Genomic DNA, 16,256 nt, shown 5'->3' with positions numbered 1-16,256 from the left:
GGGGGGGGGGGGGGGGGGGGGAGAAATGGGTGGGCAAGAAAAGGTACGTGCCGGGTAGAAAATGTCTTGCGGGAAAAGGAAGGATAAGGAGGGACGGAGAAGGAGACGGTAGAAGTGGTAGGGAAAGATAAATGGAAGCTATCGGGACGTGCGCCACTTAGAAATGGTCGTGAAATTTCGTGGCGACGCCTATCGCCAAGAAAATTGTTTGCAGTCGCTGATTGTCTTTTGGCTCGCGTAGTGGAAGGCACGTATATAGCTATGAAAGTTAGAGACGCGCACGTAGTTAGATACAACTAGAGACAAATAGACGGAGAGAGATTGAGATTGACAGAAATGTTGTAATTAAATGGAAAGTGAAGTATAATATAGTGAATTAATGAAGAAAGAAAAGTAAGATAAATCTGAAGATTCTTAGAGTAGGATCACTGTTTACACGTGTTGACGTATTTAAATATATGTATACGGGGCGGGGAGGGGAAAAAGTTGAGTGCGCATGCGCAACCCACGCGCTAGACGTAGACGTAGGTGTAGCCTGTCGAGATTGAATTAATTCGAAACTAAATTTTCACAAAATTTCTCTTACCATACGAAATTACATTCTGTAGCACAAAGCTCATTAACCGACGTAAATTCCGTCCAGCGCGGGCGTTTCGAAATACGATATATCAAAACCTCCGGGGAGGGGGGAGGGGGGTAAAGCGGGATGGCGAATTTGTAACTCGTGTCAGGTGCCAACTAATTTAGGAAAACTTAAATTAATTACTGCACAGTATGCTGCATCATGCTTGCAGGAGCAAATTAAATTTGTGTAGAATCCTGTGTTACCGACACGGCTTGTACCCTTTACTACTAGTAGCCCGCTCGTACGCGAACCCTCGTAAAACTCGCTCGGCTTAATCGTGTGGTGCCACCTTCAGGTTTAACCACGAATCGTGAGCGTTATTTCAAGAGAATATCGATGGATGGTTACGGCGAGAGTGTAAATTATATTTAGACGAAACTTTGAAGAAATCGTTTTTACCGAGTGTATACCAAATAAAACAAAAACAAGTTCGAAACACTTATTTCCACGCGGCCTACGAATATTCCATTAAATAATTTAAACGGACACAAAACCCCGTTTTATCGAACTATTTGTACAAATTGTATTACGAAGAATCGATACGTCATTTAAAATTAAAAACGATACATAACATAATTCACGTAATAAATCCCATACTGAACTACGTAGAAGTTAGTTTAATCGCATATTTTACATCATTTGTGTCCACCGCTAATTACGTATGTCATTAATTACCCACGTCTCTACGGTATTCAGCAATAATCCCATTGCACCAACCAATTTGCGTGATACGCACGTATTCTCAACAAAAGCCATAGCAAGTAAAGAATTGAAAATCCAACGAGATTAAAGCACGGTCATTGAACGCTTCATTGCACGTAGCACACCCAGTATACAGAATATACCACATAAATTCTTTAAAAAAAAAAAAAACTACAAAAACTAAAAAAACGACTACACCTGCATACCCCACAAACGATAGTAATTAATCATCTTCTAATTAAACTATCAACCCATCCCATACCAAACCCACGTGAACCAATGTTGAGAATTAAAAAAAAAAGTCTCAACACAGAAAACCTGCGCGGCTAAAGTCGAGTGCGTGTAAATATCGTAACACGATGCCAGCCTATCGATATTTTTTAACGGGCTAATGCGTCCCCAATGGTATGGTCAGGATGGCCCCCATTAGGCTTCCCGATTGAGGAAGTGAGAGGCAGAGAGGCGTATTCCCAGACGGGCCGATTTCCTGTTTAAATGAGAATCCCTTGTTTCCATGTTCCTCCCTATCACGTCCAAGATCTTGATTCGAGTCGTTGAGGCCTTAATGACAATATTTTAATAAATCATCATCATATTGCACTCCCGATTTGAACCTAGGCAAATTTATAGCGAAATATTAATTTATCTCGTAAATCTCAAGCTATCACAATTTAAAGAATTTTTTAAAATACCTGTACCTCCATCTTGTTGTGTTACTTCAATGTGAATGAAATATATATATATATATATACAATTTCATAAAGACTCACTTCAGCACAGCTCTGAGGTCTCATTCCGTTCCTGCTGCTACTCCCTGGTTTCATCAAGTGCTACTGGCAAAAACTTCATGCACCGTATGCACCGGCAGAAATGCACTGAGCAAATACTTGAATGCACGAGGGCAATCCTGTCTTGGGAATCATTAAGAACGCTTTGGAATGAATCATCGTTATGTTTTTGCAGTACTTACTGTGGATAATCATACCTGGCTACATACATGCAACGGTACGCTAACTGCTGCTTGACAAGTGTCATTAAAGGTAAATCAAAAGTACAGTCAGGATCGAGTACTTAACATTTCTCTCACTGAAAAAAAAGACAATAAGTATGCGTAAGTAAAAAAAAAAAATTCAGAAGAAAATCATTAGTACCGGTTAATAATGAAAATTACTATGTACCAGTTACTATAGTCTGAACAACCTGACTGCCATTACTTACGTCACTGATCCCAGCAGCTACGGTGTCAAACGTACCGACCGACATTAATCCTGACTCCACATATACCCTTATGGCTATCAGGATGGTATAGGGAAGTTATCGATGAAAAAAAAAATACTTTTGCAGGGCATGGGGATACGATAATTTTCATAGGATTTATTGGCAAGGGTGTGGTTTTCGATCGAAACGCTAAGATCCACGATCCGAGATTCACGATAAGAGCGACTCACGCCACTAAAGGTGTTATCAATTTGCGCCAATTATATTTTACTCTCGTAAACGCGTCCTTAGTAATTTTACTGCCAACTCCCGAGCTATAATATTGCGATAATTTTTCTTACAAAAATTTTTTTTTTCAAATTTCACTACCATGCCTGTCAATTCTGGACCACTTGTTTGTCCTCCGATTTGATCCTTCGTTCGAAAACTTCTTTATCCGTGTCATACCGCATGTACTTTATGATTGCTGTATATAAGAGTACTACGCGAATAATTTAGTTCATAGTCCATTCGAAGAAGAACACCCTGTATTAGAATAATATAAACGGGAAGTGCGTGAATAGTATTTTATTGTATTTTAATGACCGATCAAACGGCTTTCCGGCGTCTTACACCTTACGTACTGATTAGATCTCCGATTCAGCGCAGACCTTAACCCACCGTTAAACTGGTATTAATTATGTGTTTACGGCTCGCGCCAGGATTTTATATCCTCCCTTCTGGCCAGTGCACTAGGACCTAGACTCAGTTTCAAAAGAAACATCGTCAACCTACAATGATTTAGAGTCTCTCACGTGTACGGTCTGTAGTCCGTTTAATGTCTGATCGTATAGTTCCTCTCTCAATACCACCGGCCGCCATTTTCACTGACGATTCAAGACTTTTACACCTTCTGTCATTTCTACCAACCTAATTAGTCCTTTATACCTGTACTCCGTCATCAAGACCTTCCGGATCTTTGATATTATTACCCGACACACAGATCATTGTAAGATAATTGTGCTTGATAAAAGTTCAACCTGTCGTCCACAAGATTTTACATCGTTCACGCCATGTCCGATATCATTATTATTATTGATATTAAAAAACCCTTAAAATTACATATAATGAGGTAAAAGAAGAATTATATCATTTTCCTCAATTATATACGTTTCTCTCCGTGTTATTCTCGTCTTCTCAGATGAATTTCATATAGCCACCATAATACATCCTTTTGTCATTCTTCCTTTTATCATATTTTAACTAGTAATTGGCGTCTCCGTATAAAATCTCACACGTCCCCGTATTTCTTGACGATGCCAACGTGCATGCATTCACCCTTATGCAATTTACATGCAGCTACACGGTGTACCTATACGTCCATATAAAAGTACAGCCAGTGAGTTTCCAGACAATGCTATATTGAATGGTACTTGAATAATGGCTCGATGTAATTATAAAAGTCGTATTTCGTTTCTCGAAATATTAGAAAGGAGTTCCAGTCACAGGCTGCATTCATGGCTAACAAATTCTCTCTACCATCAGAGTATATATATGTATATATATATATGTGTACATATAGTTATATGCATATGCCCTCGTGTAAGGAACCAAGTGCATGTTAAGTGCTCTGCATTCGAAGTGCACTGCCCTTTCACTGGCGTATACCCAGCCAAGATCGGTTAATAAAATGATTTTGCATCCTTCTTCTCTTCTTCTCCTGAATTTCCAACCATTTTTCTTCTCCTTCTTCTCTCTATTATCGCCGTGTATTTCTAAAGCCGCACCCGCAGCACTCTCACTAATTGTCAGTACTTGGCCACGAATTTCTGGAGAACCATTCACGGATGTTATTGTCCCGTGCAATAGAAATGCATCCAGAAGTTATGCTGCGCGCGATGCATCGTCGAGAGCAGGAGAAACGATTCTTGATACCGATCGGAGAAATGGAAGCGACCACCGGAAAAGTGCAGTTGCGCAAGGGTGATACGAGGAAAGGAGAAAATTCAAGTGGCGCCGGAGGACGCAGATAAAAACGAAAATGGAGATCAGTGCATCGGGGTGCAGCGATGAAAAGTCTCTAGGTGTGGTCACGAGCGACCTCTTTACATAGCAGCTCGCTAGATATTCTAAAGAGATAGAATATCAGGCAGTCAATTTCGTATCGCTGAATAGATTTTAAAAAGTCCTCCTTAGTTGTATTTGTCCCGTGGGATGGATATGGCTGCAGAGATTTTATATAACGATAAACGGATGAGTTCATTGTGCTGAAACAGCTACCGAGAATTTTGATGATTAATTGTCAATGTTTTGCATTGTTCGAATGGGGTATCGTTCTACGTATACGGGTTATGACAATCGACGTATGACACTGTGCGTATAATATTCAACTCTTGTTGATGCTGGGTATTTCGTTACAACCAATGACCACAAAATAGCGTTGGATACAAATAAAGCAACTATAAAGTATGTGTACACCCACGTATTCTATATAGTATATATTGTTCATTATAGGTTTCGGTAAAACGTAAATTGCCAAGTACAATTTTTAATTAGGGTACTGCAATAATTAATAGGCCTTTATTGAGCTCGAATTAAGAAGTCCAATCGACGTATAATTACTGGTTGTGAAATTAAGACGTGAGTGGTTCGATACCCTTCCATGGTCGATTCTATCCCGGCATATTTTTACATGGTAACGCAGTGGAATGGGCACTATTTTTTATAATTAATTAGCTATAATTATTGGGTATCACTGGAGAGTTCCTGATTGCTGACGTTATACTGGATGATCGATTAAAAGTGAGTTAATTAAAAGTGAATATCAAGACTACATCTTCTCTTTACCAGTAACATGTAACGCACGTACAGGCGAGACTACACATAAAGTATACTCTTTTCGTTAGTAACAAATCGTGCTGTTCACGATGCAACTTACCGATAGGACAATTGCAATTGCTCCTCTCATCTTGAAGCACCGCACGTCCTTCTAAATGCTTCACCACACAAAATGAAGGTTAGAAACGTCAAGCGAAACCAAGAAATAATTACTTCTATCGCTCAAAGACAGACAAGCGCCACCGGGCGTGCGCTCGCAGTTAACAGATCTCATCTCCATAATAAATTAACGTGCCACACTTACGGGAAAAAAGGAATTGCGGTCTTAGCTGATAGAAACACAGACGAACCGTAAATTCGGATTGCAACTCGCATCTTTGTAGACAAGCGTACCAAGTCTTACGTGATTGGCTACAGCTGGCAATTCAATATGGCGGACAGTAGATCGCGACGACCCACGTGTATTCAAATATATTGGAACTTCGATAACTCGAATCTCAAGGGAAACGAGATGTGCTTCGAATCATCGAAGTTTTTAAGCTATAGAAGTGAAGCATTAGAAAATTCGACAATTGTTAGTCTCGTGAACATTTTTGATTTATAGAAGTTTCAGTTAGCAAAATCTGATGGTATTACAGATGTTTAAATGACGTGATGCGTTTGAATAAATCGTTCTACTGTAATTGATAAAGTCTTTTTCATATATGTTGTATAATAAAGGGTTTGGATAACAGTTGTGTAATTTCGTGTCGAGTGAAAACATATGTGATCCAATAGTATACAAAGTTAAGTGGCAATGAGACAAGGAATCAACAGAAATCAGCATAAAGAATTAACTACTAAATGATAAGTCATATTTAATACTATTTTTGGATAGACTAACAAGTATACAATAATACAAGTATACTCTATTTTCTAGTCCATACTACATGTTGCGTATACGTACATCCATGTGAGTTCCGCAGGTTATGCTATTCTTCGGTGGAACGACATAACCTATGCGCACGCGATAGGATAAAACGTTTAATATGTTTCTCACTATCGGTTAGATAGCCCACTGCGAAATTCCTAAATCATTTATAGCGTAGGAGCTCTCTTTCTTATGCTTACATACACGTATCTATATAGATATACATATAACTCAATGCGTACGGCATGCGGACGTGCATTTGTTTTACGCTGGTTTTCGGATAAGCCAACAATATAACTGATTTCTCTTCATAGCTATTAGGTATAAGAATTTAATAAATTACTCTGATATCTCATGTAATAACGTAATAACCCATCTGACGTTTAACAATTGTCTTATCTATTTAGTTCGAATTAAACAACGCCACGTTTCTCCATCAAGTGATGAATGTTCGTCCGCACCTTTCCTCCTCTATTCTTTTTAACTTTGACTTTTTTTTTCTCACTCCGAAACATCCTCATCCCGATACGAATGACACGAGCCTGCAAACTGTGATAACAAGTGATTTACCTTGGTGACTTTCTTTCGTTCAGGCTAAGAAAAGATATTTTGGTACGTATGGTAGCGGATAAGGTTTAACGTTGCCCTGTGGTATTGCATGTGTAGCCGATTACAGTGAACGATAGAGAAAAATTTTGGCTGGTTTATTCTTAAAAAAAAAGGAGAAAGAGAGGAGAAGAAAAATAAAAAGGACACGCTATCCTGGACACGGATAAGAAAACTCGATCAGGGTCCGAGGCAAGCTTTATAAAGATACCAAGAAGGGTGTGGCATTTTGAATCTCGAAATTGCAAAAAGAAGTAAGAAAAACAAGACAAACGAATTCTCTTTCTTTAACGCACTCGTATAATGACCCACAGTAAATTGTATAAGAACCCACGGCTTACGACAGACGATGCATCGATATATCACCAACGAGATAAAGAGTGCAACTAATAAATTCCAACGCATTAGATAACGCTATAACCTGCATTATATTAACGGGGAATAATAACTATCCGTCTAACCACTTGCAAGCCACGACTATCTCCATATTGTTTATTTATAAATACCACAAGGACCGTAACCGCTATCTCTTCTCAAGTCTGCATTCTTTCCCAAACGTACATACAATCGTGTGGGCCGAATATTATACTATCACGCGCTCGCTCATGAACTCATATATATGTACACACAATATATATTTATACTCCACGCATTCACATGTATACCAAGAGTCACGCGTGCCAAGACACGTGTGCGCCCTATCATCATCTCCAAGAAAACAGCCTCTATTGAGTAACAGGTAATTGCCAACACAATAGAATCCTTGTATCCACAGATGCACATACGCATATCCATAATAATTCTTTAAAGGCTGTCTTTTGATTTTCAAAAATATTTACCCTTAAGAGCATTCATTATACCCGAACAGGTTTTACGATCAGCGAATGGGCGCGTTTACATTTATTCCCATTAATTTTTCCTCTTTTCTCTCGCTCTCCCGTTTGGAAGGTTCCTTTGTCCTTTTCTTCCTCGTCCTCACCTTCGTCTTCCTAAGCACAGTATACATCTTCTCATTTCGTGGGACGGTACTATCGCGGGAAAATCGAAATTACGAGGGATGATTCTCCAGTCGCACTATGCAAATACGTCGACACTCGCTCGGATGCGTAAATAACCATTGAGCGAAAAGAATCCGGCGTTTTGCATATTATCGCCGATCGACACTCGCACGGATTTTGCGTCAGGGTTCGTATACATTGAAACCGCCGATAGTTCTATAGTGAATTAACACGTGAAGTGTGCTCCGCGTGTACCTATACACTGCAGTATATAAAAGAGAAGCGAATAAAGGCGCGTCTTCAACCATTAATTGCCTATGGCCTGACTTACGAGTCTGCACCACGTGCGCAGGGACTTTGATTCGATTACTGGTAAAAATAAATTTATTACTATGAATACGCACCTTAACTGCATATACGCAATCATTGCGTAGGTATACATATTGGTTGGTATCGGTAAGAATATATATATATTTATATATATATATATATATAAATTTACATTTCAAAGATAGTTAGCTACCTTGATGAGTAATGTGAAATAATTGTTTTTCAGATTCCATACAGAAATAAGGACAAGAATTCCCTAGGGAGTCAACGTTGAATTTCAATGACAGAAGAGGAAGATGCGAATCCTGGCGTAACTCGCAAATTGGCCAGTGTGTCCTGCGTCGAATACGTCAGCGGTTGACAAGCCGCTGAGCCAATTATGGGCCCGTATTGGGCCCGTATTGTTTGCCACGAGGGCTCGTATACGCAACGCGTAAATCCAGCCAAGGGACTTGCCTGAAAAGTACTCGCTCTCGTTAAGGGGCATTCAATTTTATCGTGCGGTTGTTACCGGGGCACTCGGTATAGCACGCACGTTGGCTATGGTTGGTATAGGCATGTACCTGACTACATTCTGGTTTTGTATCAGAGTCTGTTTCTTCTTCTTTTTCTTTTGCTTCCAGAATTTCTTTTACGAGCTGTACAATTAAAGCAAGCCCAATGGCAGCTTTGGCCATTGTTGATAATAATTGCATGGTTGCTTATTAAACGTCTCGAGGTGCGCTACAGGTATGCATGCTTGGAAGAGAAATCATCTATTAATTTTCAAAAACTTACCCGGTCCTTACCGATGAAATTTTATTGGTGGTACAGAGAGTGTACGGCACTTGCACACAATTTTTAAATGCACTTCCAGTATTGAAAATTCAAATCAAAGGTATAATTTTGTTCACTCGTTATTTTCTTTTGCGATACGCACTGTGACTTTAATTGTAAACATCACCTTTAGGGACTAATCAAAATTACTGAAAGATAAAATTGACACTATTAAATTTTTGATATTACGACACGACACCGGTTTTACCTGTGAGAAAAAGAAAATGCCAAATTTTTCTAGGTTAGACTATTTTACGAGAGTCAAAAGACTCCAAGGATAAGAATCATAATTAAAAATAAAAATATCAAGCACTATGTTGGATCCTGTTAACCGAGTATAAGCAAAGTCCCCTAATATTTCACCAGGTAATTTAAAACGGTGTTTGTACCACTAGGTGCTTTAAAACAATTCACGTTTAAATACGCAGCTATTTGTCGAGTACTCGAACTGGCACGGATCTCGAGCGGGAACACACGTGTACAGTCAGTTGCACGCGTCGACGACACGAAGGTGTTGCCACGCTGGATACACCATTCAGACTGGAAGATGGAAGATGCAGTTCCCTCGTGTTAAACTCCTGGACCCCATACAGCCTCTCTCTAGCCCATCATCAGCTGTTCCCTTACAGCTTCACAGAACGAGCTAATATCGACTCCATAATAAGACACCCGGACGTTCTCCAATGAAATCAGCAATTAGACAATGGGCTTAAAGATGTTGATAATGTCAATCAAGAGGATGCTGTACGATCCCAATGATCGGATGACTCGAGAATTAATCACAGCTTGATAACAACAACAAACGCAATAGACACCTACGATATGCAGGACATAGGGAGTCATATATATAAATATATATTGGAAGTCTATGAAAATGCATCAACCTTTTCTCATCGCGTGAGCGTGCAATTGTATTAGTGCAACCCCATCATGCAACGTGATCCTAATAATTCGAAGCGCAAGATTATCCGGTTCTTGACGTAGATTAATCGAAGGGATCGGGTCGATGGATACCAGCAGGTATAAAAGATTATGAGAAATTATTAATACGTGAATATAGTTCGAGTTTATAGAGCCAAAGTGCTACTCTTTATGACAATCTAAATTATATCTAGCAAGTACTTGACTATATACGTAACCAGTACCCGATGAATTCTAAGCACTGTCACGATGCGGACTTTTCATGTGGAGCAAACAAACTTCTCGTTTGTTCAAACAGTCGAACACGCCTGTGTAAAGATGATATTTGCATAACGTCAATACAATCGAGATGGCCGCCAACGTCAAACTGGTTTTAAACTTTGAGAGCCTGTATAGTTTGCGCCTGATGACAAAGTGCTTGGCGTGCGTGGTAAGTACCGAAAGAAAAGGGAGCAACCATTATTTATATATATATTTCACGAAAAAAATTATTTCTTACAGCCCCGTGCCTGGCTGTGAGTAACTGTTATCGTATCATCGTGAAATACCATTAATGGCCTGGAGAGTGTTCGTAATATAAATATCAGATCATTAAGGTAATAATGTTCTTACAGATCTTACACAGCTAATCTGACTTTTCCTTAACGGCTCGTTTCTCTTCTTTGACTAGCTACCAATTTAGAACGATCTAGTGTGTATAGTGCATAGGGAAAATGGACCTACGAAATTCACTAGCCACATGTGAATATACTGATGGTTAGTCTGTGGTGTTAAAGGATTAACGAAGATTAATCTAGCGACGGATGCTGCTTCTTGTACTCTTATCGGATGAAATCGCTCGTCCTTTTTGCCAAGTCAAACTTTCGTGGAATTACTATGCACTCGGTGCAACGATGCTGCATCGAAGGTGCATTCAAGAAGTCCTTAATGGAACAGGTTCCCTGGTCCATGAGCTCATAGCTCTGGTGTGCGACCTATCTCAACATCCTCAGGATCTATCGATGACGAAACGTGTTGGGATTATATACTTGATCTTGATGATCTTTTATTTTAAGCCAAGTATAATGTCCAAGATCTTTGTAAGAGATGCATTGGAAAACTGTATTTCGTAACGGGACGTTAAGAATGGGTATTTATCATATATCTATAAATTGTTTAGGGTGTTAAATTTTTTCATTCTTAATTACAAAACTCTCACTACTTGGGTATGGGTGATGTTGGAGATAAGTAAGTTGAGGGATGAAGCGCGAATATTTGCTTGGGAATCGTTTAAACAAATATGTACCGATACGGATGGGTATATGCTGAGGAATTTGTAATCCTATGAAAATAAGAATCCAGCCCTCCCTCGGCGATGAGTGCAAGCACTTTAAGCCATTTCTAGAAATGCATAAATGTGTGTAGTTCACTTGTGAATTGACTTGGAAAATTCGAGATGTTCACTAGAGTCAAATTATTCTTAGCGAAAATCCATTAATCGATCCCAGTCACATAAGCCTTCTGGCATCTGCTTACTGCTTGGTTACTTTATTGGGCCGTATAATCTCCGTTGCGGTAGCCAAAAAAGAAGCCGTCACTTCCAAGGCCCGATTGTGCCCATCCTGAAAGATTAGGCGGTGCCTTTTAAGGACCCAAAATAACCACTCGAAAAACGTACGATAACGTCACTTTGTGTAGGATGTGTTTTGACGTGAGCCAGAGTACCGATCCTTGTAGAAAATTTGTCTGCTGTACAAGGACTCGTACGAGATCCTTAAAATCTTTTTTTTTTCAAAAAAAAAAATATAATAAATAAACACACCAAGGAATTCCACTTAAATCGCAATTCCTTGTGACTTCTTTCACCTCACGTTTCACCGAGAGTCCCCGTACGGACTGCAAAGATTTTCTTTTTCCCGTCTGACTAAATAAAATACGCCGTGAACACGAAAGAGATGTTTCGATGTTTAAGTCAGTTAAACAGTCACTTTAAATAATGCTAAGTTAACTCGAGAAATATTTCATTTAGGCTCACATCCGGCTACGGCCATTGACTGAAGTTCAATTATTTTTTGAGAGTTAAGAAATACTTGTTAAAAGGATATAGCATTGAACTTTACAAAAAAGGTACGAAAATTCAGTCTTATCAACACAGCTGATACCAAAAATAAAAATCAAGTCGATAAAATTCGAACAACGCCTGGACTGCCATCCATCGATCAAATATCCTTTTCCGTTATTTTAATTCCAACTCCATCTCGCAGTAATGCCTCTTTCTTATGCTACTATACATATGTGACATATACTTCCCCACATATCCCCATATACATACCTTGTGCAAACATCTCAGAAATCAACTATCCAAAATGCCCATGGCCTCGTCAGCATGCATAAATACATCCTTACAGATAGGACCAGTTAAAGGAGTTTAGCATTGAAATTGTTTCATTTACATGCGGCAGATTTATCACAGAGATCTTGAACCTGGAACGCAGGAGTCCCGTACGCCTCGCCCTTCGTCCTTAAGATACGCCCTTACGACAATGGATCCTTTGAAAAAAATTTGTTATGCATACTCGTTCCACTATATCATAGCTTATATATACATAACCTGGTCATTCGAAGACTCGGTACGATTACTGACTTCTCTACTGTTCCCTTCTTTTACTTTATTTCTCGCATTTCTCTTCTCAGCTTCATCCTGTCCCTGTAAGCCTTTACTCATCCTCATACGAGTGTCCTATATATATATATTTTTTATTTTTCTTCTCCTATATCTCACTCCTGCACCCTCGTCGTACTTCTCGTATCGGTGTATCCATTTTTTTACCCCTCACTTCTCCGCGATCCTCGTTCGCACGAGTTTCTTTTTACGAGGCGCCAACGATCGCCGATTTGTAGTTTGTAAGTCGTTCATTAACGTCAATGGATAACACATATGTCTTCGGACGGGAGACGTGTTCGAATAAATTGGCGGGATACGTGTACGTTAATGGTGGCGAACTGAGGGATATCTTAAAGGAAAAAAAAGTCACTGTATAACCGAGGATCGTTGGAAATAAATTATTTCATGTTAATAAATAATTAATACGGATTCGATGAGTTTTATGTTTGATCGAGTAGAGCAAGTCTGCTAAAAAGAAATGACACCGGTATTGAGTTAATGGTGTTTATACTGTGTATGCAATGTTGAATTCAGGAGGTTTCATTACGCTGGTACCATTCACACTGGTACGTTAGCAGCATCCGAATGAAGTAATTAGACCGTAATATAAAATAGCCGGTGTGATCAATTTATGGATTTATTACAGTTTTATTATAGGGTTATACGTGTATTTCTTTGTAACACTTGAGTCTCTTTAGTTTTATTGAAATTCCACGAGTTATGACTCTCCAGGCTGATTCCTCATGTTATACAGAGTGTACGGTAACTTTCGGATTGTCTTTTAAGTGTAAATTTATTCTGAGATATGCTGTATCGTAGATCTTAATTACTTCTTAAAGTTCTAATGAAATACTCGTATTTCTATCGTACGATTCTAGAAACAGGCTTGAAGAAAACTTATTGCAAGTATATTCAGGTATTCAGTATATTTTTTTAATTTATGTACACGTAATAAAATATTTTCATCTAAATTCATTCGCTCTCTATTGGCTATTTATCCAGAAAGATGGCAAAGGAGCTGCCCCAAGGTGAATAAATAAATACCGTTTTTTTTTACAATCTTTCGTTACAGAGATTGAATGGCCTTCTTATTACACTAGTATAAATTAATTAAACGCACGCAGTGTCGTATAAGAGAATATTTACAAAAGATTTCGGTCTGACAGCTATGTACTGCCAGAAATTTTAAAAAGAAAACAACACGGTCAAGGTAGAGACGGAAAACAATACTTTTCTTTTAAAAATCACTTAGCCACCTATGTTACCTTCGAAGTGAACAACGCTCGACAGTCACTGATCACAGTTTATAAGTTTTCTTTTTAAATCATTCCTAAAAAGATATGCACACAAACAAGATACAGGCGCATTTTCACCTTTTGTCTTTCTTTCTACTTTTCTTAGTTAACGTGCATAATTCGTAGCGGCCTAAGCTTAATAAACACGCGTGAGCCTTGCGAAAAATCAACAGTGATACAATAATCAAACGTTACACGAATAATTTACAACGGTGCGCACAGCTAATCTCTTTGGAATGGCACAATTGGGAAAACGAATTTGAATCGATTGATTGCTTAATTATTCAACAGATATGTACACATTTTTACGTACACTTAAAGTGTAGTGTTACGGATTTCATATTTGTTTTATCGAGCCATGACCAATTCTCTTGTACATAAAATTTCTCTAATAACTTTTTGTATAATACTAGAACTCTCCAGAGTAGCATGAATTAACAACTTAATGTTAGCGTAACTTTATAAGTGCAAGGGTTTAGGCACTGGAGCTTAGAGTCATTATCGCAATTGTGCGCTTCGCATATGAATTATCTATTGACGAAAAGAAAATCTACAAAATTATGGCAACACGTGCTGCGATGGAAAAATGGATATTCCACAGAAACGTAATAATTCCACGTGCAAGAAATGACCCAAAATATCAGGCAAGTATCATCAATACTAACGAATCGAGGAAGAAGGAAAAGAGATTTCCTTGACTTCTCTTTCTTTTTTTTTTTGTATAATTAATTTATAATTAATACCCTTCCTAAGTTCCATGACGAATCCATGCGTTATTCTCATAACTAATGACATGTCGTCATTAGGAAACAACGCAATTTCTCAAGGAATCCCAATCGACAGGAACGGAAGCGATTGACACAAACCGGAAGCGTCTAATCTGTCCGTATATTTCCGTGAATCAGACAGTGAAATAAATACGTGCTAGAGTCATTTACGGAAATACACAATGACAAATGTACATTTAAAATAAAATTCTCGTGCAATGGGTTTCCTCGTAATTTGAGAAACGTTAATGGTTCTACGTTGTTGTGACGTCACGCATCTCCCGACCTTCCGTCATGTCGGTGCTGGTATTGCTCAACAATTTTCTGACGCTCTGATGTCGCTTATCGTCAAAACTTATATGTCCATTTTCTATAGGTTCGCTAAAAGCTCTTGAAACACCACCCTCGCTCAATCTGAACTCCTCGCATAGCACTTTTACAGCGAAGATGGCGAATAAAACTCCCAATATATCCCCAGCCAGGACGTCCCACCAATGATGTCTATTGTCAGCTATTCTTGTCAAGGAACACACGAGTCCCCATGAGAGGGCAATACACTGAAGCCATGGTTTTAGGATAAACGTGGACATTCGTTTGGGCAAACGATTTTGGAAGTACCACTGAAAAAAGAAGTAAAGTTATTTTAATCAGCTGGTGAATATAGAAAATATTTAAAATACAATAAACTAGATTAATAAATTTACATTAATTATTGCAAGGAGTATGAGAACAACGAATATTATTGATAAGTAAATTCTAAAGTTTAAATTACAGAATCGACTGAAAGTTATGCAATGAATTTTCCAATGACACCTTCGAAAACTTATTTGCATAGACTTTGAAGTCGAGTGTTGCACATATTATGTATACAGTATGCATTATGCCATACGATACTACTGTACTACATACTTTACGATACTATAATATCTACTATCCTAGGTACTGTATTACTTACCATCAAAAATATCGCCGTGAAACTGGAAAGTGCCGAATGACCTGAGGGAAATGATTTGCTGGAATCACTGACAAACCAGTAGGCGTCATCGGTATTGGTACAAGTAAAAGAATGCACGTATCTGTAAAGAGAAAAGAAAACACTAATAGGATACACATATGAACAAAGACTGTGCGATAGATGTTCTATAACGTGATTGATTACCTCCCAGATATGGTTTCTTATCAGGAATTATAATGAAATTGTATGTGATATATAAAAGGCATAAAACTGGCTCCATCTTTATTGTGGTTCATTAAAATAATATTTATAACATGTAACGCATATAAAATTCAATTAGCAATGTTAGAGGTAAAGAAACTTTCATAATCAATCAACATCGTACGATGATAATCGATCTTATTAAAATGTCAAATTCACTCACCCATCGGTGCAATTGTGCAACTCGCGTGGTCTGCACGTATCGAAAAAGTGCGGCCTGGGTTCACCGATTAGAATTTTTATTACGTCACACACGAATGTTAATGTGACTATTCCAACTGCATAATGTCCATACCAGGACCAAATCTGTTTAGCGCGAGATCCAGTGCAACCGGTTGTGGTTCTGTAGCTGTCTGGATTGTGACATATACACTCGCAGATCCACATCTGT

At 38.5% G+C, this 16,256-nt stretch overlaps 2 protein-coding genes and 1 long non-coding RNA gene across 14 annotated transcripts in view; 1 reads left to right on the top strand and 2 right to left on the bottom strand.

The window, feature by feature from the left end:
• Positions 1 to 9,161, bottom strand: part of LOC107262948 (protein Wnt-5b) — a 194,167-nt gene extending 185,006 nt beyond the window's left edge. Inside the window, exon 1 of one of the 2 annotated variants that reach the window (XM_025080164.1) lies at positions 8,984 to 9,161. The gene's annotated coding sequence lies outside the window, so the exon portion shown is untranslated. The remainder of the gene's footprint in view (positions 1 to 8,983) is intronic. The other variant, XM_025080165.1, reaches the window with a different exon arrangement.
• Positions 1 to 13,333, top strand: part of LOC107262855 — a 73,361-nt gene extending 60,028 nt beyond the window's left edge. For 3 of the 8 annotated variants that reach the window (XR_003058290.1, XR_003058293.1, XR_003058294.1), the window contains 4 exons: positions 8,433 to 8,935; positions 9,451 to 10,373; positions 10,445 to 10,539; positions 10,614 to 13,333. This is a non-coding gene — a long non-coding RNA (uncharacterized LOC107262855). Of the gene's footprint in view, positions 1 to 246; positions 394 to 8,432; positions 8,936 to 9,001; positions 9,084 to 9,155; positions 10,374 to 10,444; positions 10,540 to 10,613 lie in introns of those variants that run through there. The other 5 variants (XR_003058291.1, XR_003058297.1, XR_003058292.1 and 2 more) reach the window with 5 other exon arrangements.
• A 161-nt stretch (positions 13,334 to 13,494) lies between these two features.
• The window catches only part of LOC107262849 (phospholipid phosphatase 1), a 30,893-nt gene continuing 28,131 nt past the window's right edge, over positions 13,495 to 16,256 (bottom strand). For all 4 annotated transcript variants that reach the window (XM_015729460.2, XM_015729461.2, XM_025080168.1 and 1 more), the window contains 3 exons: positions 16,029 to 16,252; positions 15,605 to 15,725; positions 13,495 to 15,269 (listed from right to left, as the gene is read on the bottom strand). In XM_015729460.2, the coding sequence (XP_015584946.1) occupies positions 14,904 to 15,269; positions 15,605 to 15,725; positions 16,029 to 16,252 (711 nt within the window). In that variant the 3' untranslated portion in view covers positions 13,495 to 14,903. The remainder of the gene's footprint in view (positions 15,270 to 15,604; positions 15,726 to 16,028; positions 16,253 to 16,256) is intronic.

Source organism: Cephus cinctus, unplaced genomic scaffold (assembly GCF_000341935.2).
Source record: "Cephus cinctus unplaced genomic scaffold, Ccin1 Ccin1_scaffold0129, whole genome shotgun sequence".
Taxonomy (NCBI): Eukaryota; Metazoa; Arthropoda; class Insecta; order Hymenoptera; family Cephidae; genus Cephus; species Cephus cinctus.
The sequence above is the reverse complement of the archived record's forward strand: the minus strand, read 5'-3'. Positions and strand labels throughout refer to the sequence as shown.